This window comes from Pagrus pagrus (assembly GCF_965226575.1).
Source record: "Pagrus pagrus genome assembly, chromosome: 4".
Classification (NCBI taxonomy): domain Eukaryota; kingdom Metazoa; phylum Chordata; class Actinopteri; order Spariformes; family Sparidae; genus Pagrus; species Pagrus pagrus.
Genome location: NC_140188.1, coordinates 7001838 through 7025903, shown reverse-complemented (window position 1 = coordinate 7025903; position 24066 = coordinate 7001838). Strand labels below are relative to the sequence as shown.

General features: G+C 38.8%; 1 protein-coding gene and 1 long non-coding RNA gene across 5 annotated transcripts in view; one reads left to right on the top strand and one right to left on the bottom strand.

Moving 5' to 3' along the window:
- The window catches only part of LOC311256387, a 40392-nt gene extending 30434 nt beyond the window's left edge, over window positions 1-9958 (bottom strand). For 3 of the 4 annotated variants that reach the window (XR_014622492.1, XR_014622493.1, XR_014622494.1), the window contains exons 1-4: window positions 9862-9958; window positions 9208-9270; window positions 8354-8421; window positions 6276-6364 (exon numbers count right to left, since the gene is read on the bottom strand). This is a non-coding gene — a long non-coding RNA (uncharacterized lncRNA). Of the gene's footprint in view, window positions 1-4993; window positions 5080-6275; window positions 6365-8353; window positions 8422-9207; window positions 9271-9861 lie in introns of those variants that run through there. The other variant, XR_014622495.1, reaches the window with a different exon arrangement.
- Window positions 1-23217, top strand: part of LOC311256386 (glutamate receptor ionotropic, kainate 1) — a 28089-nt gene extending 4872 nt beyond the window's left edge. The window contains exons 2-15 of the mRNA XM_084351413.1: window positions 6302-6469; window positions 6582-6839; window positions 11397-11578; window positions 12108-12161; window positions 12613-12786; window positions 13949-14092; window positions 18328-18435; window positions 19310-19423; window positions 19514-19717; window positions 19819-20042; window positions 20464-20582; window positions 20795-21012; window positions 21608-21833; window positions 22157-23217. Coding sequence (XP_084207539.1) covers window positions 6302-6469; window positions 6582-6839; window positions 11397-11578; window positions 12108-12161; window positions 12613-12786; window positions 13949-14092; window positions 18328-18435; window positions 19310-19423; window positions 19514-19717; window positions 19819-20042; window positions 20464-20582; window positions 20795-21012; window positions 21608-21833; window positions 22157-22446 — 2483 coding nt within the window. The 3' untranslated portion in view covers window positions 22447-23217. The remainder of the gene's footprint in view (window positions 1-6301; window positions 6470-6581; window positions 6840-11396; window positions 11579-12107; window positions 12162-12612; window positions 12787-13948; window positions 14093-18327; window positions 18436-19309; window positions 19424-19513; window positions 19718-19818; window positions 20043-20463; window positions 20583-20794; window positions 21013-21607; window positions 21834-22156) is intronic.
- Window positions 23218-24066: the final 849 nt, after the last annotated feature.

The following is a 24066-nucleotide window of genomic DNA, read 5'->3' as shown; positions in this document are numbered from 1 at the left end:
TTGTGCACGTTTCCACCTTGACTGAGATTTATAAAACTGAATCAGGCGTAGAGCAGCTTTATAAATCTGACATAAAGAGTGCATATACATATTTCTGTCTTTGTGTGTACACGCAGTTTTAGCAGTAAAGCTTTATGCATGTGGCCTCAAACATCTGGATGGTTGATGGGGGACATGAGTGTGATAATAAGATGAGTGATTACAGCTGAGCTTTAGTACTCTATATGCTACAATAACCAAGCTAACAGATGGATCAGTCACTTCTTGTACAGTTTATAACCACCTCAGGTATATTAATAATGTATGTTGTCTAAAGACATTTTAAACAAAGAGCTGAGCTACTTGAAACAGTCAAATTATTTTCCTGTGATGTTTTGCTGATGAGGACCAGCACTGATTGTATGGACCAGCGTTCGTCAGGCTGAACTGCAGACAAACTGCGGTCACACTGAACCCCCCCCAGGTTGCTTTTTGAAAATCAAGAAACTCATTATACTTCGGACAGAAACTTGAGATCTTATCTCAGGTGGAAATGAGACGAGAGAAATGCATTTTCACTGTGGGGCGAGCCTCTCCGACAAGCTTCAAAGAGAAATGAAAAAGTGAAAAATCCAATAAAATGGATAAATTTGTGTTTCGCTAACAACAAAAGTTCTGCGTGTAAATAGATAATAAAGCAAATTTATTTTAAAATACAAAACCTTCCAACCAAGAGCATGTCTGTTTGTACAAAGTGGCCTACCGAGACATGAGCGGATGCTGCTACTGTCTCTTCTTATTCATTTCTTGAGCTTGAAGACTTACTGTAGGACGATCCACTGAGGCTATTTCTCACTGGAAGACGCAGTAAATGAAATAAGATTAGACTGTAAAGTCATGTTAATATATCATTTAAAGCAACAATCAATGCTACATACATAAGACAACTTATTTCCCTTTTAGGGCATCTGAAATGGTGCTTTTGTCCTTTTTCACTGTTTGCTGCATGCAGCAGTACATGTTTTGGCAGCATTTTGAGCAGCGTAATGGATGCATGTTATTATGCGCGTGATTAGAGGTCAGCTGCAAAAATGCAAATCTGAAAATCTAAATAGCAGCAGCTATTTTTGCCTTTTACACAAAATGGACCATCATTTTTCATGACCCTGTTTAAGTATGAGGAAAACAAAATCACTGATTGGAAACGATGCTGTGATGCTGCCACTTGGATTATTTTAAATTATAAATAGGGCCCATGACACTTGCTGCAGCCTCTGCACTTGAAGCAAACAAACATCACGACCAGCTGGTGAAAACTTGTGTTGATTTCCCCTTTTATATTGAAAACACCTTGAAGGGGGAAAAAAATCACATCAAAGGCTCTGAGATGGATGCATTTTCTTGGCAAATTTGGCAGAATGATATTGTGTTTTTGGCACACAAATTTCATATTCTAGAGGATAGAATTAAGAACTTTAACAGGTCCCAGCAGCTGCTCACTGAAGCTTGGTAACCATAATTAGGATTGGCACTTTCAAGCATGCTCTTAGTGACCAGGGAGTGCAGACAAGGCTCTCTCAGTTTGGGGTTTGAGGCTATGCTACACCAAAGAAAAAGGTCATTCACAATCAAGGTCTCGGGGGGAGCTTTTTAAAGGCCCTTTCTCCTTCCAAATCAATCACAATTTCACAGGCAATTCTTCAAAGACTGTTAGAGAGTGCAATGACCTATTGCCATCTGTAGCCTCAGTGTTGAAGCGAGGTCATTTGCAAACCACTGCAGAATTGAAATGGCATGTTTATGATTTCTATTCAGGCTTAATGTATCTATTGATTATGATGTTTGAAAATGGCAGAGCATTTAAAATATATTTAGTCTGCATTTGTCTGAAGGAAAAATAAAGTGTATGTGGCGAAACCTGAAAACAGTTTATTTCACGTGTGTTTAGGAATAAAGAATGGGACTTACTGTTCAGAACTGGCCTTGTTTCTGTCTGCACTTGTGAATATTAATGCGGTAAGAACAAACATTTAACCCTGAATGTATTATTTCAGAAATCCTATCACTGAACGCCCAGATGTTTTACATGATTTACATTTGCTCGGGTGAAGTCGACGTGCAGGGGCATTTTCAGCAGGGATAAGGACACTGAATCTCACACGAGCCTGCCCGCATTATATGTAGGTGGTGACAATCCTGTTTTTTTCTAGGCTTAATCCTAATGTTTTTTCATGTTGCTCTTTATGTAACCAAATGTAAAACATTGCATGTAGTGCTTGTGCCTGGCTGGAGTAATATATATCCATACTGCTGCCATGGCATGCTAGTCCGGTCATCCTTCTGGTGCAGCGTGATGGATTAAGAGTTGGATGGTTTTCAGAATGATCTTCTCAAGTCTGAAACAACCCCCGTCCCTGTCGCCCTGGCACATACAACAGACTGACAAGCAATTGTGTTTAAAAGAGAAATGTATCTTGAAATTATATTTTGACAGTTTTGGTCTCAGCTCGTTTTGAAACATTGGTCAGTGTTAAGGGAGAAATGGGAAACAGCAGTTTTCAAACTGCACTTTGGGTGGAAATGTCTACGCTCCTCATGATCTTAATTCCCATTCAGAGCGCTTTGACGCGATGCTAAAGTGAAGAAGATTTCTATGCGTGACTTATCTTTTTTCTTACTCTTTTAAAATGTATGATTTGTAATGATCCATACGGAAGCCCTGAGGGGCAAGGGAGACAATTTTTTTTTTCTGGTGCTCCTTTTTCGAAGTTCTAAAAAAAATTTTTTCCATGTGTGAAACAGAGTGAATTTTTTTTTTTCATGTGTCGAGCCAAGTGAAAAAATGTTTTTTTCATGTGTCAAGCCGAGTGAAAAATATTTATTTCACGGGGATTTTTTTTTTTTTTTTTCAGGGAAAAAAAAATTGTTTTTTCAGAAAGAAAAAAAAAAATTTCAGGAGAAAAAAAAAGTTTTCAGGAAAAAAAAATAATAATTTCCCAAGGGAAAAAAAAAAAATTTTCAGGGGGAGAAAAAAAAAATTTTCAGGAAAAAAACAAAATTTGCTGATGGATGCATGGATTTTCACTGTCCTCACGCTGCTAAAGGACAACATCAATTGCAGAATCAATAAAGAATGTTTTCCAACCTCCATCTTAGAAACATACAACTCGTTTTCTGTAATTTCTTGCCAGAAATATGCACTTTCTTCATCTCCCTCTCAGCTGTGGCTGTGATTCACTATTCACTGTACATACTCATTGATGAGAAGAGCTGATAATATTTCACCCGTGACACTAAGGGCAGCTTAGCGTCATGTTTGACATATTCTTAGCCAAAAGAAACATGACAGTCATGTTACAGAACTTGTTAACATATAATAGATGCATGTTGTGTTTGGAGTGCAGAGAGAAATGAAAACTCCCCTGAACGAACATGGATGCTTTTCATCTTATTTAGGAAATGAGTAGTGGTGCACTTCTGCCTCTTGTGGTCAAAATGAGTATTACAGAAAGAAACAATTGAGTCTTAGCTCAACACAAAAAATTTCACCCATGAAGAAAAATGTTTTCACTCGGCTCGACACATGAAAAACAAAAAGTTCACTCGGCTCGAAACACAAAAAAAAAAAATTCACTCGGCTCGACACATGAAAAAAAAAAATCACTTGGCTCGACACAAAAAAAAAAAAATTCACTCGGTTCGACAAAAAAAAAAAAATTAACTTGGCTCGACACATGAAAAAAAAAAATTTCACTCAGCTCGACACATGAAAAACAAAGAATTCACCCGGCTCGACACAAAAAAAAAAAAATTCACTTGGCTCGACACATGAAAAAAAACATTTTTCACTCGGTTCGACACATGAAAAAAAAAATTCACTCGGCTCGACCCACACAAAAAAAAAATCACTCGGCTCGACACATGAAAAAAAAAAATCACTTGGCTCGACACATGAAAAAAAAAAAATTCACTCGGTTCGAAACAAAAAAAAAAAAATTCACTTGGCTCGACATGAAAAAAAAAAATTCACTCGGCTCGACACATGAAAAAAATTAAATAAATTCACTCAGCTCACCCATACAGAATGGTTTTACAAACTTGTTATATGCCATCATAATGTCAAAAATAGGATTTTAAATGTCGAATTATTGACTTTTCTGGATCAAGGCATGATCTTTCAAAAGAGAAGTGCAATGAATCTAAAAATCTATTTTACTATATTCTAAAAATAGGCAGAAAAGGCAGCAGACAGTTAGTTTGACATATTTGTGTGTATTATGTTAGTCATTATAAAATTAACAATAACAAAAGTTGGTACTTTTTAGATTACGGTTTGGGGCCTTTTCAACACTGTGAGTCCCGAGTAGTCAACAGAAATACTGTATAATTGAGGTAGTTTGATAATCTATTGGCTAGAACCTATTAAGCAAACATGTACAACATCGCTGGAAATGATACCTTGTGCTCTGGGAAACTGTGGTATTCAGGCGTTTTAATAACTGATTGCGGATGAACTGATCATGAAAGTTATTTTTAGTTGCAGGCCATAATTTAACAGAGTTGAGTCCAACACAATCCAATTTCAGTATCAGGTGTTGATACTGACGTCATCAATCCACGTACTGATCGAGAATCCATTGTCTGATTGATTGTCAGTTTCCAGTCGCACTCTTTGAAACTTTCTGTATAGAAATCTACTTACTCATAGCTGAAAACTCATTGCTGTGAATTTGATTTGTTCTACGTTTTGTCACAGTAACTATTAGTTCAAATACATTGGTTTGGAATGCATTTAAATTTAAGGATTTTTTCTATGTTTTCTGCTCTTTTGATAAGAGGTGCTGTGTGATTTGATGCAGCCTAATGTCTTATGTTACTCTCAGGTGAAAGTTGGTACTTAAAATAATTACAGCAGAGACATACGTGATGAGGAAATCCTTTTTGCACGACTGATTTCGTTTTAATAAATGAAAAATGTTAAGTCCTACAATACATAATATGGAGTTTCTAAATGCAAAGAGTGGACGATGTTAATCCACCGCAGCCTCTGAGTGTCCCTCGTCCTCCAGTGCAATATGACGGGACAATGAAGCAGCTGCTCTATAAACATAGTGACACCTCAGAGGTTAGTTTTCACAGTGGTTTTTATGGCTCTTAAAAAGGTGCTGAGATTTTTATATGCTGTCGTTTACACTTGAATCAAAGTTGAATTAGAAAAGAATGAGCAGCAAATATTCCAATAAAAATGCTCTTTGGTCGTATCAAGTCCCAGAAAAGCACTTCATAGGACTTCACAGATGTTGATACGGGATGAATGAAACCTTCGCCACTTCTATTACAGAACTGGTTTCATAAACATCCCAGTGGCAGAAAAGTCAGCCCAAAATAAAGAAAGCAACTCATCAGCCTAAAAGACAACATGAAGAGGAGAGTGTTTTGGCAGACTGAGCAGAAACACTTAGCTTTTAACCTCCTTACAGTAAATTACATCCTGTTTTGGGACTTGACTATATGATACTACAAATCACAAGCTGGTGGGTGAATTGAATATTGATGGAATTATGACTGTGTGATAGGGAGAATGGGTGCAACTGTTACAATGGAAAGCAAAAAGATGGTACGGATGCTTTTAAATGTCTGTACAGCTGTGACGGTTAATCAATCGAAAGGAGAATCATCAACTTTGATAATCGATAATCATTTTAGCTATATAAATGTCAAGCATTTGCTGGTTCAAGCATCTTAAATGAAAGAATCTGCTGCTTTGTTTGTCATTTGGGATTCGGGTTTTGGATCATTGGTTGGACAAAAGATGTGAAGATGTCTCTTTGGGCTCTGGGACTTTATGATGAGCATTTTTCACAATTTTTTGATGGTTTATAGACTAAAGGATAAATCGATTAATAGAGTATATAAATCTGCAGATTAATTGATGATGAAAATAATCCTTAGTTGCAACCGTATACTGCTATAATAATGCATCAGTGGATATGTTAACTCACTGTGAAGTTGGCCTATAATGAACTGAATATGTCTTCCTAACCAAATTATCCTATGTTGCTATTGTGTCAGCTTGTGAAATTGAAGCTATGTCAATGGGGTGAAGTCAGTAAGCTTTTCTTTGAATGAGATTAAATCCCATCATCTCATCCAGGTCACTTTAGTAGCATTATGTGATAGAAGTGCAGAGCAAATTGGGCCGCGTTATGCAACTGTCAATTCAGTCGTGGTAACCTTCGAATAAAAGAAATAAAATGTTATAATGGGGGTGAAAAACATATTAGTAATTCTCTCACCTCTTCTGTTTCTTTTCTTCCTGTAGGGGGCATCTTCGAGACTCTTGAGAATGAGCCCATCAGTGTTGAGGAACTGGCCTTTAAATTTGCTGTAACCAACATAAACAGGAACCGGACCTTAATGCCAAACACCACATTGACCTACGACATCCAGAGAATAAACCTATTTGACAGTTTTGAGGCCTCGAGAAGAGGTAAGGATGATCTCATTTCATTCTGAAAGCTTTTCGAGTTGAAGAATCAATAAAAGAGAAACAAGTGTCATATGTCATGTTCTCTCTCCACTTTTCTGTCTCGTCACTTCAGCCTGTGACCAGTTGGCTTTGGGTGTCGGGGCCGTATTTGGCCCGTCTCACAGCTCATCTGTCAGCGCGGTGCAGTCTATTTGTAACGCCCTGGAAGTCCCTCACATCCAGACACGCTGGAAACACCCGTCAGTGGACAACAAAGACAGCTTCTACATTAACCTCTATCCTGAATACACCTCTATAAGCCGAGCCGTGCTGGACATAGTGCAGTTCTACAAGTGGAAGACTGTCACTGTTGTCTACGAGGACGCAACCGGTGAGTCAAGATGACATTAGAGGACAGGAGACATATGGTGTTCATCCCAGAGGGAAAATTAATTATCAAAGCAGCAGTTAAGCATAAAAATACATCAACAGCGGCACATCTCAGCAGTGATTCAAACACACAAACTCTTGTGTCAAATGATATCATATATATTTATAAAGTCTGTGTGGTTACTGCACAATTCTGCAGTTTGTGTTTGAGATTGATTGATTGATTATCGACCATTTATTGGATTTGGTGTCCAGCATTTTTGTGATTATCAGTGTTTTGTTTTTGTTGTTGTTTTTTGTCATATTGCTGATACAATAAATTGGTTTAAAAATGAGCTACTTTGTCTCTGATAATAAAGTATTATAATTTGAATGCGCAAAGAATCTAGTAACTAAAGTTATCAAATAAATGTGCAGAAAAAAGTACAGTATTTGCCTCCATAATGTAGTGCAGTGGAAGTATAAAGTAGCAGAAAATGGAAATACCTCTTTATTGATTTGAAGTACAGTACTTGAGCAAACTATACTTAGTTACATTCATCAATGGTTTCTCTAACTTTCGTAACTAAGATTTGAATTTTCACTACAAATGTTTATCAGTTCAAAATATCGGTCTTCTTGATTACTAATAACCTGCATCAGCCCTGAAAAAACATCTCTGTTGACCAAATGCAAGTGTTGAGATGTAATGTGGAAGTTGTAGTTGTTACATTCAAACAAAATAATGATCATTTTAATCTAGGTTATGATAACAAGAAACCCAAATTTTACAAACCAGTCTTGCTCATTTATCTCAATCCAATAACAAATAGATTATCATAAAGATGGGAAAATAACCCGCAACGGGACCACACATTGTCAAGTTAAGACTGGTGGAAAAAGAGGCCAGCGTGGAACAAGGACGAGACTTTGGCAATGATGAAGTTTTTAAGTGTTTCAAAATGCTCCTGCACGGCTTTAAAGCAGACAAAATCTCTGTGCAAACCAGTCCAGGAAAGTTATCGACCTTCAGTTGGCAATGACGAATCTTCCTTGAACTCCCATTTGGTGTTTCTTTTTTGTTTGTTTTTATGGTGATGTTGATTAAAGCTGTGGTAGAATTAAAACAGTTAACACAATAGGGATAAATGATTCATCATTTAAGCTTATCATCAAGCAAAAAAGGCCATTAAAGTCTGTTTCCCGTCTTTCAAATTCAAGGACTTTCCACTTTTGTGTATTGAATCCTTGTAAACTCAATGTCTCTGTGCTTTGGTCGGTTTTGGGAAATTGTAAAAGGCATTTTTCTCTTTTCTCCACACAACTCTGCACATGAATGACTAGCTACTGCAGCCCATCGCAACTACCTCAGCCCACCTATAACCACACTGTTCTTCACCAAGCACCAGGCAAAGGATGGTTATTAGATAATATGTTTAAAATCATATCAGGCTGTGCAACAAGGTCAAAACTGAATGAGCACCCACTCTCCAGTCTGTGGCACCCTGTAGAGAAGTAATGAAACATGTGTCCTACCTCTGGGTGATGCTTCTTCTTTGACATAGTGTTTGTAGTCTGATGTTCTGATGGTCTCTTGTCCGGTTCTAATAACAATAATAATATTATCTTGACAATAATAATCTGTCACAGTCTGGTTGTAGGTGCAATGTAACAGGAAGATTAAATATTCTCATTTTGCTGTTAAAATAATGAATTGCTGTCTGCATGGAGCTATTAACCACTAGCTTTACCGACACACTTTAGCTAGCCCAGTCAGTGAAGGCCAGGTTCAAATGCTAAGTTTCTCTTGCCATGACATATCGATGCGCCAAAATCACGTCCCAAGCACAAACGAGCCCATTTTGCACTTGTTTGGGGCGCCTACATTAGTTAACGCACGTAACTCCGCATAGGCCTAATTTAAACGTTTTATTTTGAAAGCGGAAGTGTAAGAAAACTAGCATGCTCGGAATGATGTCGCTTGACGAATTTAATGTACTGCAGTTCCTAATTTTGTCCGCTAGAGGGCAGTGAACACTCGTGTTTTGAGTTGTTTTTAAAAAAAAAAAATTTCATTGAAGAAATTAATAAGTTAAGAGTCACGTTCATGAGTACACAGGCAGGGAATTTGACTCCATTTTTTAAAATTGCTCTGAAAAAACATTTTGATCCCCATGTGGAAATTTCAGCATTGAGCTTGCAAGAAACTACAAGTAGGAACATGACACAGATAGTCAGGTTAAACTGGTAAATACGACTGTACATTAGATCAGTGAGCACACAATATGTCATAACTAACAGTAAGTTGTCATGGATTCATCTGGGAAAAAATACGTTTGTAACATTAAATAAATATACTGATATCTTTGAGTGTGGAGGTGGTGACTGACCTGAGTGAATTAAAAAATTAGCCGTCCAGTGAAACGTCGCCATCTGGTGGTCACAAAGAGGAACTGCAATAAACAAATTCGTCAAGCTAGCATCAGTGAAGACATAATAGCTTATGCTAGCACTTCTGTCAAATAAACTAAAGCAGCCAGAAACGAACAAAGAGAAATGTTCTTCCGATTGCAACACCACATTAACGTTTAGTTAATGTAACTAATGGTGCGAGGAAGGCTCTCCACTGGATCGTCAAGGGCGGACAGAGTATTTAATCGTGTGTGTTGACTGCCCTCTTGTGGTCATACTGAAGAACTGCAGCATTAAATTGGTCAATTCACGTTAATGTAGATTTAAAAGCAGGCTCACTTCCGGTGAACACTTTCAAAATAGAGCGAAGTAATCAAAATAGAACTAACCGAAATTATTTCGAAATGATTATGATGATAAAAACCTTGAACGTTGTTTACCAGACGGACATTAGAAATACAGAGCACACGAGCCTGCTAGCAACTTCAACTTCAAGCTAACTCACTTTAGTGAGCTTCAACTGGATTCAAACAGTCTGTCTGTCCTTACTGATCAACTGATTTCTTCAAATTTCTTAAAATGGTAACATTTAGTTTACCAATGTGGTGTTTAGTGAGTAAGGAACAGATTACCTCCATACAGTAAGTAGCGAGTAGTGTTAGCCAAGTAAACGAGGCGACATTAGCTCAGAGAAGATGGTTGAGGGTGTATTTAATCCATGGAGCGAGCAATTAAAATCATGTGTTCGCTGCCCTCTAGTGGTCACGCTGAGGAACTGCAGCGCTTGCATGCGAACTTCCGGTATACACTTTCGAAATACAGTGATTGTTGTTGTCACAGACACTCAACTCTCCTGCCTCCTATATTATAGCTGCTAAACGCGGTTTGTCAACTGCTGTCTTAGAAGTTAAGTTGAAATTATTATGTTGATTGTTGTGGTCAGAGTTAGAAATGTAGGCTAACCCCTATTTGTCTTATTTGCTACAAGATAGTTGTTTATAGCAGACAATCATTGGGAATTTGAATCCATGGGAGGGCAGGTGAAAGCTTGCTGGCAACAGTTCCAGTAGTTTCAATTAAAATACAACGGGTTTTCTTACTGAGGTGGGTTAGGGTTAGGTTAGGGTTAGGGTTAGGCAAGTATAGGGATATTCATGCATCACAGAATAATGGTCTAAACTCTCTCGCTTTTAGAGCATATTGGGCAGGAGAAAGAATTATTTCACTTAAATGCAGGGAAACCTTACACACCAGTGGAAAAACTATTTATATGCACTAACAGGCTGCAGTCTGCCTCTCATCATTAACAAACTCAGTGTCAACAGTAAAGTTCTTGCAATGTTTTCAGACTCCTAACAAAATCCTTAATTTTCTATTTCAAAAAACATTAAATTGTTTCTTTACATCTGTGTGCACAAGGTCGACTCAACACTTAATTGTCTGATGGGTACTGACAGGAGCATTGAAAGCTGCAGCTTTTTATATAAATTTAATGCAAGATAACTTGATAAGGAATCTAATACTCATTTTGAAGTATATTTGTCTGAAAGTAAATTTCACTCTGGATGCACATGAAGAACACCATTGTAAGGCTCTCTTGTTATATCACAGTCTCCATTTAGATGTTTCTTTGACAAATACGCTTTTCAATTATGAGTGGGGGCAGAATATTGAAGGATACAGGCAATCCAAAGATGGAGAATCTTTCGGCTCTATTGACAGGAATTAGACTTGGACTAGCATTTTTACATAGCAGTGGATATAAATTGCTTTGTTTTCTTGTATATTAGATGATTTGTTTCAAGACTGAAACAAGAAATTGTCCTTTTCTCTAGCAAGAAAAAAACATTATTGTTTTTGCCAGACTGATTGGAAATATTGAATAATCAGATGATAGATACACAAAACCTCCTCCTAATATGTTATTACAGTAGTGAAATGTCGACACAGTCACTGGATGTTAGAGGACTTTTGGCTTTTAGAAAAGTCACCTACACTTTGTAATAAGATCATTATATGTTGAGACCAGATCTTAGAGACCAAAACAACACTGATTATCTTTTAATTACGCAGTCTACATCAGAAATAAACTTTTTATTTGGAATACTTTGAACATCTGGAGGTTTGTTGTTTGTGATTGTTGAGTCTTCTTGTCTTTTAATTGAAGGACTGATTCGTTTGCAAGAGTTGATCAAAGCTCCGTCCAGATACAGCATTAAAATCAAGATCCGCCAGCTGCCAACAGGAAGTAAAGATGCTCGCCCTCTGTTGAAAGAGATGAAGAAGGGGAAGGAGTTCTATGTCATCTTTGACTGCTCTTACCAAACGTCAGCTGACGTTCTCAAGCAGGTGAATAAAACAAATGTCTCCCAGCCTGAAGTCTACACTAGTCAGAGATGATTGTCCTCAGTGTTTAGTTCATAACTCACCTAAAATGTAACGTTCTCTGAGAAATCCAATTTGGATTCTGCAGTGGAGAATAGTGTCTGTGTTATTATGTTTCTGTGTTGCTTTTGGTTTAATACTCACTATGTGCAAGATTAGTCAAATTCTATCCCCTTCAGAAATCCTATGTTCACTTCCAAATCCAAGCGGAGCCTATTTTCGAGCCAGACGAACACATTTAGAAGCAAAAAGCTGCACAGAAGATTAATTGGAAACATTACGCTAACATGAGCAAATTGTGATATATACTCACTTGGTTACTTCTTTATGCAAACAATACAAAATGAGGTAATTCAGAAAATAGATGGAATGTTAGTTTCCCTGTGTGTAGATACGGTTGGATGGTGTTCGGAAGAGAAAAGAGTATTTATCCTGGCTGCAGCAAAACTCTCCTTTGAGTCACTAACACTCCCCCAACTCTCATCCTATTTAGATCTTGTCCATGGGGATGATGACTGAATATTACCACTTCTTCTTCACCACACTGGTAAGAAAACTTATCACACCACATTTATGACATTTCTACATCTGAGGAACTCATTAAGGTTGTTTTATATGCTTCGATTCTTAAGGTTTGTCTTTGAAACTTGATTGAAAAACCTGATGGATATGTTACGTTTGGTAGAATGCCACCTAATTACACACTGTTCCATTGTCTTAATTAAGTGTCCTTTTATCCTACTCAAGCTTCAATGTGTGTATTCACCTCGAGATTCTGTTATGCAAAGATTATGCAGATGAACTCAAACATCTGTGGTTTGTTTTATAATAAGATTGCTGGATGTTTTTCAGTGCCCTTGGCATAATTCCATGGTATTACACTGTATATCGTTCCACTGTTTTAATCAAGTGTCCCTTTACCCTTGCTGAGTAAGTCAAGTCTACTTTAAGTAGAATCACATTAATTCTGCGCTGATGATGTTGTCGCACTTCGACAGGACCTGTTCGCCCTCGACCTTGAGCCGTACCGCTACAGTGGGGTCAACATGACGGGCTTCAGGCTGCTCAACATAGACAGTCCTCAGGTGGCCTCGGTGGTGGAGAGGTGGGCCATGGAGCGACTGCAGGCTCCATCCAAGGCTGAGACTGGAATGATGGAGGGGATGATGACAGTGAGTTTACCTTCGTCATTTTAGAGGTCTACCAAGAGCTAGAGCTGTGTTTAAGACATAATATGTAAAATTTAAAAAACAACTCGACCTTTGTTATATATTTTGTTGAGTTGTGTACTTACGTTATCCTAAACATTCCAACAATGTTCAAAACCCAGAGTTTATTTGGTCGCTTGTCACTACAACTTCAGAGTCAGAGAGTGAGGAAGGAAGCTGGCGTACCTGACTAAACATAACCTGAATAAAACTCCTGTGAACACATCTGCCTGAGTCATGTCAGGTAGATTTTCATCAGCAATGGTGGCTGTTTAACGATGAGGACAACAACTCCCATAACTCCACACTATTTACGTCTTTTGTTATGTTTTGATTGAGACACCGCTGGCAGAAATGAAATTCTTGAATGGTGTTGTAATTGTTTACATACTATCAGCAACATACTTAACAGGTCAAAGCCCATTAATTCTATATAAAGCTAAATCATAGATAGGAAATTAATAGAGTCTGTGAGCTCATCAGCAGAAAAGCTGTCAGCTGTTCGTCATCAGTTCGTTTGTCATTAGCCAAGTTATCTTCCACACTTTGTTTCCTCTTGATTTGGTTTTGTATTTGCTGAGTCGTTAAAGCTTCACAGTTTTTTTCTCCTTTTTCTGAAAACTTGACGATGTAAACATTATTTCCCAAACTTGTCACAATCAGAGGGAGAAATAGGTCAAACTGAACTCAAATGTAACATTTTATTTACATATTGCTGTCAAATTTGGCCAAAAACTGCACTTTGATAGTAAATAAGGCCACTCTAGAAATCCAGACATAATCACTGAGAGATTATATGTAAATGTATCAACATGTAGCTTATTTTGGGAAACTGTGCAAGACAGCTACACAGAGTTAATCGGAGCCCCTCATTGCCTACACTTGAGTCTGACTACGGCCTTGTTGCTTTCTGATTGTGTGTACAATCAGAAGGTACTTTGAATAAAATTGCTCCATGTGGCTGCCTGTTTGATTGGCCTCCACATAGTTTGGAAAGTAGCACTGGGTGTGCTTTTAGGAACCATGTGGTGCTGTGCGTGTACGTCAACAGTCCTGATGTGATAAGTACACGATGTGATTTGTGATCCCCGCTGATGGATGATGACGGCCCGTGTTTCTCTTTCAGACTGAAGCAGCTCTGATGTACGACGCCGTCTACATGGTGGCTGCTGCCTCGCAACGCGCCTCCCAGATCACTGTCAGCTCCCTTCAGTGCCACAGACACAAACCCTGGCGCTTTGGATCACGCTTCATGAACATGCTCAAAGACGTGAGTTTGGTTTATGAATGTGCGGCAGCCGCCCCTCTTCCTCCCTCCCGCCCTCCATCCATCCGTTTCACAGCCTGCTGCCTCGATCTCATTTCCTCCGGTGCAGGAGCAGAAACAATAGAGTTACGAGATCAGATGTGATGAACGAGCAACATGTGTGTGACAATTATATTTACACCAATTTCTCTCAGGAGACAGGGATTGACGTCATGTGCTGCATGTTGGAGGTGTCTTAGAATAATGGGCTGTCAGCGGGCGACTGAAGAGCTGTCCATTGAGAGCTGCAGCTTTTTATATGAATATTTAACGCAAACAGGATAAGACAATTAAGGAACTTAATAGTCGATTTAAAATATATTTGTCGATATATTTAAATTTCACTCCGGATCCTCATTGTTTGAAGGATGTGCAGCGAGGATCTTAGATAATTAAAAATGAAAAAAGGATGACATTCTGCCTGAACTATTGATCTGACAGCAGACCGAACAGGAAAACAATGAGACAGATGCACATTTAAAAACAAACACTGACAGTTTGGCAAACACGCAGTCCGTTCAGTGGAAATGATCCCTGTTTAATTGTCGAGGCAGACTTTCTCAGCTCCTCTAAGATACATTCATTTGAATTCAGTAGTCTCTCGTTATATTGCCGTCAGTAATTAGACGATCCATTGACAAACGAGTTTTTCAGTTACAAGTGGGGACAGAATATTGAAGGATACAGGCAATACAGAGAGCCCAGAGAGCAGAGTGAATAAATGGAGAACATTTCAGCTCGAGCGCCTCAGCACTTGTTGTCTGGAATTAGACTTGTGATCAGCGTTTCTACATGAACACACTGAGGTATAAAATATGAGCTTCTTGTCCACTGGTGATTACAGCTTGTTGTTCTGCCTTCTGTCTTCTACTAGATAAACATGACGCCCCCCTAACAGTGCGCGAGCATTGTTTTTATTACATGAAATGAATTGCATTGATTTAAAAGGACCCAACTGGTGCTTTATTTCCACATTTCAGCCCATTTACTACAAATCACATCTGCTATACGCCGACAGTCAATATTTTCCAAAGCTTACCATATAGTTTTTCTTTCAGCCGTCAGTGTAAAAGCTCACAAAAAGCAATCAGGCAGGGAACAGAAAAAAATGGACAGTATGTACACTGTGGAGGCTGATTTGGTGTATTAGGGGGCAGGTGGAGAAAGGCGGGAAGAAGCTGGAGGGGGAAGGAATAGCAGCGTCCGACAGGCAAACAGGCAGAATATTAAAAGTGATATGAGGAACTGGTAGAAACTTTTCTTTACTGTCCATTCATTGTTTTACTGTTTCAAAGTCAACTTGTGGCAGCTGAAGCTATCTTAAGTCTGTCACACTGAACATCTGTATGCCTATTTTTATGTTTTTATTGTATGCTTATCCTGCTGATAGTTAACATACCCGATCATCTTTATCCCATGAGACTCATGTTTCTGTGCATCCTCTCACATCTCACTCTATTAAAGAAAAATAAATGTTGTGCTTTGCAATGTAGACGATCCATGAAATGCTGACCTTGTTTTCTGTGTTTCTGGGAGTTTTGTGAGGAGAGATCATAGTAAAAAGTCAGTGGAGGAATTTCCAGTCTCTGCTGATTTACATGGATTTTCTCTGATCCTTCTCCCTCTTTCTGTTACAGTCTGTTTGACAGGTGTGAACGATTTGCGTTCACATAAAAATAATGTAACTTTGACAACGATCAAATCAGAAAAGATGTTCACTGTGATCCTATAAGACTGTATTTAATAACTGTGTTATCTGAAATGGCCTTCAGGAAGACACTGTGTCTGGGAGTGCTGCTCTGTAGGTCAGCCAGTACTCTGCTCTGGTGTGGGAGCGAAGGCAGGAATCAATGCTGTGCGACATATTCAATACTAAAAGTTAAGCAGACAAAGTTTCATTAGAAACTCCCAACTCAAGAACATCATGTTCAGCTTTGTGCACTTGGAGAGGAGGTTTGTTAGTTAGGGTGGTGTTTCGAGGCCTGAGGGAGGAGTCGATAAAGCAAATCTCACTGTGATGCTGATACTCTGTCCAGTATGTTGATGGATGTTCAGTGTGGTTTCAGTGGTGTGTTAAAATCTCATTCTTATCCTTTTTATCATCTGGATTCTCCAATCTGAGGAGATCCATGTCATCGCTACATGTACAGTAATGACACCAACACATGGTTGAGACAGAGGCACTTTTGATTGGTGAGGATTTGAAAAGAGACTTAATGACAGGAATAAATCTGGACTTAGGGGTCAAGCAGGATCCACAGATGTGTGCAATACGACTGCGTGAAGCAGTCTAATGAAAGAGCAACTTCGCCAAATGATACTCTGTCAACGTCTATAGATGCAAAAGATCTTTACATCCGAAACTGATGTCAGAAGCTTTACGATGATTGTAACGTTGCTCAAGTTTAATCTTCAATCAGTCGGTAGAATCATTTTCACTTACAAGCTGACTGATGTAAGTTTCTGTTTAAAGGCTGTAAGAACAAGATGATGAAACACAGAGGCTCAGTGTGTTTGGCATCTCTTAATACACCTGTAATTCATTTCTGACAAAAAGTCCCCAGAAGGCTTTTATACATGCAGAGAGTTTGAGTATGATTCGTGGTGGTTTTGGAGCTCTAGTGGTGTTTATGTCCTGACATGTCTTTTATAAATAAACAAGTCACAGAGCTCCTCTCCCATTTATTTCCCAAATGTTTCTGGCTGTTATTTTCAATTTGTTTTCACAGGAAAAAACGAACAGCTATGTCCTTTTTCAAACATAGTAACAGTTTATTACTTGTATTCTTACTCACTCTAATCAACAGGCCTTGTTGTAATGATTTTTTTAATTAAGAACTACTGTACTGTCTTTCAAAAAGCACAGACCAACTGTCTTGTGTTTGTGCAGAAGGAATACACTGTTCTCAACAAGTTGTGTATAGATTATCACAAGTAACCCAGTTCTTCATTGATATGTAAATGAGGAAGCAGCAACATGCTTTTCTTTCCACAGCTGAGGCCTTTTCATCAATGTGATTAGATTGTTTTTCTTTTAGGACAGATGCAGTGTTGTGGAAGCTGCTTTGTAATCAAAACAATATTCATTTGAAAGTACAAGAAATTTCAGCTTTGGTTTTGTACATAACGTCCACCAGTCAAACATCTGCCTTCTGAAAACAGGTGGGAGTGTTGCACCAAGCAGGATCACTCAGTTAGCCAGGTAACTCAATAATCAATGCTCACAAATTCAGAGTCAAAACATTACAAACTATTTTTCAGTGCTGAGCCGACAATCCAGCTTTCCTGTCATTTATTTTCTTAAGTATGGCAGCGGTGATTCTTCCTCAGCCTGAGTTCCAGGAGGTTTATCCACGAGGATGCTGTCGCTGTGTGAGCCACCCTGTTGCTCATGCACTACACAAAGGTCAAGTGTCTGGTGGTGGCTGCCTGATTAATGCATAGCATGGCCATGCCTTCACAGTGGTCAGGATGAAAGAAAAAGGGGACATGCTGGGTCTGGTCTAAAATGATCATTACTATCTATAGATAAGATGGATGCAACAGTCTAAAGTAGGAATGCAGTTTGGTCCAGTCTCCACGTTTCTAAGGTTTGATGTGTGAATACATTGTGTTGTGGACTGCCCCTTTAATTGTATTTTCAGTACTATTTGATAAGCAGCCAGAAACATTTGAAAATCATGAAATGCCATGGGCCTAATGTTGGCACATTTACAGTCTATGTATTGATTTGTAGATATGCCATCTGCCCATAACAAAACTGGCTTCTGAGCTTCATCTGTCAGCACAGAATTGAGATGCAGCTCATTTCTCTGAGCCCTCTGTAATAGAGATTTAACCTGACTGGTATTCAGCTGTGCTCACTTCATTATCAACTGCATTCAAATATCTCTGAGCTCCTCTGCCCACCCGCTGCTCCCTGCTCAGACTGAGGCTATGCCTGCCTGCTCCGTTTACATCACCGTCCACCATGTTCAGTCACTTAGTATTTCCGTTGAGGATCCAACTGATGTAAAAATGCCCATTAAGATGCAGTTAGCCTTTGTGAGTGTTCTTTGCTTAATGTAGCCCTCATCAATTATTAATTTTTTAAAGATTTGTTTTCATTTTCCAGGCTTCTGCTTGACTTTGCATTTATGTATATGACGATGAAGACTGAGGCATTCATTGGTTTTGTTTCTGCCCTCTCTTTGCCACAGGCACAATGGAACGGCTTGACGGGACAAATAATTATAAACAAGACAGACGGCCTGCGCAAAGAATTTGATTTGGATGTCATCAGCCTAAAGGAAGATGGCTTGGAGAAGGTGAACTATCTGACCCGTGTCTATACTCTCAGTACAGGCTGTTATTGTTGATATTCAAGACATTCGAGCTGAACAGAGTAGAAAAAAATATAGACAAAAAGGAACCGGTGTACACTGTAACCTATTTTTTTCCCTAAAGTTACAGAATGATGACTTGCTCATAAAACAATATACAGTATCTGGAAATCTAATGTCATGATTTTGCCTCTAACTGTTTTCAAACAGCTCCTTGCTCATGTTGCTCATATTGACAATGCTGCTCTCCATTTTGTCATTAACAGGCCTGTTATCTGTTAATGAAAGATCTCTTTACTGCAAAGAAGTTAAACTTCATTTAAAACAATTAGAAGTTAAGAATGAAATTAAGATGAAACAAGAGCTGTAACCAGAGGGGTTATCTTTTCACATTTGTCTTGAAGCCAACATTCATCATCATTGTTTATTGTTTTGTTTTTTTTCTTTAAGTTCAGGGCTTTGTGATTAAAATGTTCTCTCTTTATTATTTCTGCAAGACAATCGCGGGCAACAACCGCCTGAATAAAGTGTGGAAAAAGGTCTGTGCTTTAGCTGCCCTGGCAGACTAAAGGATATACATTACTAGTTTACTCTACCTGCTGCCCTTTGTGACGTTTCCCCTTAAAATAAATAAGTTTTAGGTACTGGTGGGAATAAATGTTCAGCATTTCTGTACTGGACCTTCCTTTTTTCCCTCCCCAACATCTCTGGTTCTTCTTCCATTGTAATTTTTATGCCTCCTGGTACGTGTTTCTTTTCCCTTCTTTGTTTTAATTGATCATGTGAAGTTGACTCACTCTACTTTGGATCTTTGATGTCCAGTCAGTGTGGTTATTTGGATTTTCTTTTTTCGTTACAGATTGGCGTGTGGAACTCCCAAACAGGCCTTAATTTAACAGAAAACAACAAGGACTCATCTACAAATGTGACTGACTCCATGGCCAACAGGACACTCATTGTCACAACTATTCTGGTATGAATAGAAGTAAAATCCCTGTTAGGCAGCATTTAATCAGGAAAGTCTTAATAAAACTAAGGAATTCTATGATGTGCCTTGTTCCAGGAAAATCCTTACGTCATGTATAAGAAATCTGATAAGCCGCTGTATGGAAATGATCGCTTTGAGGGCTACTGCTTGGACCTGCTCAAAGAGCTCTCCAACATTTTGGGCTTCTCATATGAGGTAAAACTGGTGTCTGATGGCAAATATGGAGCTCAGAATGACAAGGGGGAGTGGAACGGCATGGTGCGAGAACTCATTGACCACGTGAGTACCAATCCATATTATAAAAGATAGAATATCCAAGGAATCAGCAGTATCGTCTATCTTAACCTGTGACTCTGCTCAATGTTTTTATTCTGTACTAGGTGGCTGACCTCGCTGTGGCCCCTCTCACTATCACCTATGTGAGGGAGAAGGTCATAGATTTCTCCAAGCCTTTTATGACATTGGGCATCAGCATCCTCTACCACAAACCCAACGGCACCAATCCAGGAGTATTCTCCTTCCTCAACCCACTGTCTCCTGATATCTGGATGTATGTGCTGCTGGCATGCCTTGGTGTCAGCTGTGTGCTGTTTGTTATTGCCAGGTAAATTGCCACTTAAAGAAAAAAGTGAAACAATTTCATTTGGTTTGTAGAAGTTACAAGTTGTGCAGAAAACACACTTGACAAGCTTTACTTAATAGGTTGCTTAGCAGCACGAATCCAGCACAAACTATTAAACTTGTTTCCTGCTTTAGGTTGAGCAGAGTCACACATGGTTGGTTGCACTTAATGCAATAAGATTAAAAACAAATCTCACTTTGGTTGAACTTTTTAACTTCATGCATACAATACGACATTTGGATTTATGAGTAGGCGTACACTCGGTTTAGCCACAACAATGTCATATAGCTTCACTGCATACTACTGTAGTAACTGATCACAGTAATGTTTCTGAGTCTTATCTTGTTATCATCATGTCATTGATTACATTATTAATTGTGACTGTTTAATTCTTCACCCTTAGGTTCACTCCCTATGAGTGGTACAATCCTCACCCCTGCAATCCAGACTCAGATGTGGTTGAAAACAACTTCACTCTAATAAATAGTGTCTGGTTTGGAGTTGGAGCACTTATGCAGCAAGGTACTGCAATTATAATGGTATAACATTTGTGTGCTGTTTTCATACTTGGCATGAAATATCATACCTGAAGTTCCCCTTTGGTAGAGCACCCAGTGTGGAAAAAACAAACTAGTCACTCTCAGTGTTGATTTTTGCTACACACTTTAGTCTTCATTGTTTCATGACTTATTGTTTCTAGAATTTATGACGTACCTTGTGTTGTTATCTTACAGGATCTGAACTGATGCCTAAGGCCCTCTCCACAAGGATAGTTGGTGGAATATGGTGGTTCTTTACCTTGATCATAATCTCCTCATATACTGCCAACTTGGCTGCCTTCCTCACGGTGGAGAGAATGGACTCACCAATCGACTCTGCAGACGACTTGGCCAAACAAACCAAAATAGAGTACGGTGCTGTAAGAGACGGCTCTACCATGACTTTTTTTAAGGTAACCTTCTTTCCACTGTACGATAAATGGGAAAGTTAACAGTACACCAGTGAGGGAAGGGGCGCAAACAAGATCACCACTTTTGATTTTTATTAGCATGACAAGTTTTACCCTAGAGCCTTCAGTCCCCAGTCATTTTAGTAATATGGCATGTACTGTCTGATGGGTTGGCAGAAAATGGAGTTGGCAAAACAGGTTAAGCGTCAAAGGTTAGTATCTTAGAAACTTCCTCATAAATACAGCTTTACAAAAAAAACTGGGGGCAATTTTTCCATTAAGATTAGGATTTATTGTTATGCCTGGAGCACAGCAACACGTTTATCTGAATGTACAGAGAAAATGGAATGAACTTGGGCAGACTTGTCCACACTTCACATCCCATCTCCTGACATGCATCAGGATGATTGCTCCAGCCAGCAGATCTTGAAATACTGTTTCTTTTGAGATATTACAAACAAGCATCAGTCGTCTCATCAAACACAAACAACCATGTATCGACATTATCTGCTTCGTGTAGAACTCAGTGTTGTTTTTCTGTGTTGACCATCCACATACAATGTTTTAAACTTCATAAATCCCCATTCTGATTCAACAGAAATCTAAGATCTCGACTTACGAGAAAATGTGGGCGTTCATGAGCAGCAGGAAAAACACGGCTTTGGTTAAAAACAACCGGGAGGGGATCCAGAGGGTTCTTACCACAGACTACGCTCTTCTGATGGAGTCAACCAGCATCGAGTACATCAGCCAGCGTAACTGCAACCTCACACAGATTGGTGGCTTGATAGATTCAAAGGGCTATGGAGTGGGAACCCCGATTGGTAAGAGAGATGAGTGACACACAGTAATTAGACAATTCTAGTTCAAGATCCTCTACTTCTGTTTCCAAACTTCACATAAGCTGATTGGCTAGCAAACCACGCTAAGTGAAAATACCAATAGAGTGATGTAGCCAACTAAATGGCTATGCCTATTGGACTGATTATGTGGCTCTTCATTGGTTACGTACTGTACTCAGTGCAACATGAGTTATAGCTAACAGCATGGCGTATTAGGAACTTAATTTTAATGGTATAAATGGAGAAATTCATAGGTTGTATCACTGGTACTGTCAGTAATGATGGTTTTTATCCTGCTGCTGTAGGCTCCCCTTACAGAGACAAGGTCACCATTGCCATCTTGCAGCTTCAGGAGGAAGGGAAGCTGCACATGATGAAGGAGAAATGGTGGAGAGGGAATGGCTGCCCAGAGGAGGACAGCAAAGAGGCCAGTGCTCTGGGTGTGGAGAACATAGGGGGAATTTTTATTGTGCTGGCAGCCGGACTTGTCCTCTCAGTTTTTGTAGCAATTGGAGAGTTTATTTACAAATCAAGGAAGAACCTGGACATTGAGGAGGTGAGTGTTGGACAGTGCGAATGGCACAACAAGTATTAACACACTAAGGGACTTGATAATTCAAAGACTGTTATGAACCCTCTACACATTAGCGTTGTCATTGTTGTCTTCAGAGGACTACAGTAATCACTGGGCCAACAAAAAATTGAAGTCTGAATGTGTTGAACTGCATTGTTACAATCAAAACAGAAAAACTTTTTAAGGCAGAGTTTAGTGTTTTCCGTAGTTTTGATTAGAGCACATGAACATTTTAGTCCTAATTGGAAGAATACATTTGAACCCCTTTTTATGATGACGTATGCTTGTTAACTTCTGACATCATGACACTTGACCATCTTGGCCTTGCTGTTTTTTGCAAAAAACTGTAACATTGTAAACTTGTTTTGTGTGAAAACAAATGTCATTGTCACGCCATGATATTGTTGGTAAGTGGTATCTTTTGAGGCATGTTTGCTAGTTTTATTTTAACAACTGCAGTAAGTTTGAGAGTATTCTGTTATAAAATGTTTGCATTTTTCATATTTATAGCGCACACTTTGACATAACAACACTACTTCTTACCACTTTTGTATGTACTCTTGTATTTAAAAAAAAAAATATGGTTGTTTCCAATTTGTTTATGAATGAGTGCTCCCTCAAGATTTTATTCAAGTTGCTTGACACTCAGGCCATCAGTTGCTCACGGTGTACACTTTTCTTTTCTTTTCTCTTCTTTTGCCTTTTGTATCATATGAAGTTCATAAACATGCATGTATATGTTTCGTCATGTTGGAATTGTTTCAGAATGACTAAAGTTATGTGAGAACATTACATCCTTTAATCTTTTATTTCTGGATGTTTTGGTTTTGATTGCTCCCTCTCTCGTCAGTGCAACATTTTCCTTTACTGGATGGAGAGGTTATCACATGATATTGGGTTACATCAAGAAAATCTGAGGTTGTGTAGTATATCTTTGAAATTGTGGCTGTACCATTCTGCATAGTTGTTGTGGTACTTTTCAGTTCTCTTTTCATCATTTGTTTTTGGTCATTTCTGGGGAACAATTTCCATGAGACACTTCTCTAAGGTTATCACGGAACAGGGGTTATGAGTAAAGTTGTTGTTGGCCTGCGCTATAGAAAATCTACTTTATTATACATACTATTTTTGTATGCTTACATATTACACTGTGTCTCACCAAGGTCTTATTTTTGGCATGCATACAGTAGATGTTGCTTGCTGTTATGCAATTGCAAATCACTTCACCCATATTCATTCACAATTGTGTGAAACAGTGCATCCAGTCAAGCATTTAAAATCTTTAAAATGGTTTACAAATGCGCATAATGTCTAGCAACCAATCCTAGAGCAGCTAGGATATAGAGTGATAGCCCCTGGATTCAATGTTATAACTGGTGGTCACTTCAGTCATCTTTTTGGCTGATGACGCATGCTGTTTGCTCAACGGTAGCTCCTTGCGTCCCTGAAACACCTTTCTCTACGCCTGCTCTGATCAGGCCCATATTCACTTCACTCAGGCTTAGGCTTGTAAATAACATCCTCATTAGGTAGTGGATTACAAAAACATATTAAACTCTCCTGGTTCAAAAGTGTACAGGCCCTGTCTCACAGATTAGAAAATCCTGCAGACGTAATGAAATTCTTCTCCCCCCAAAATCT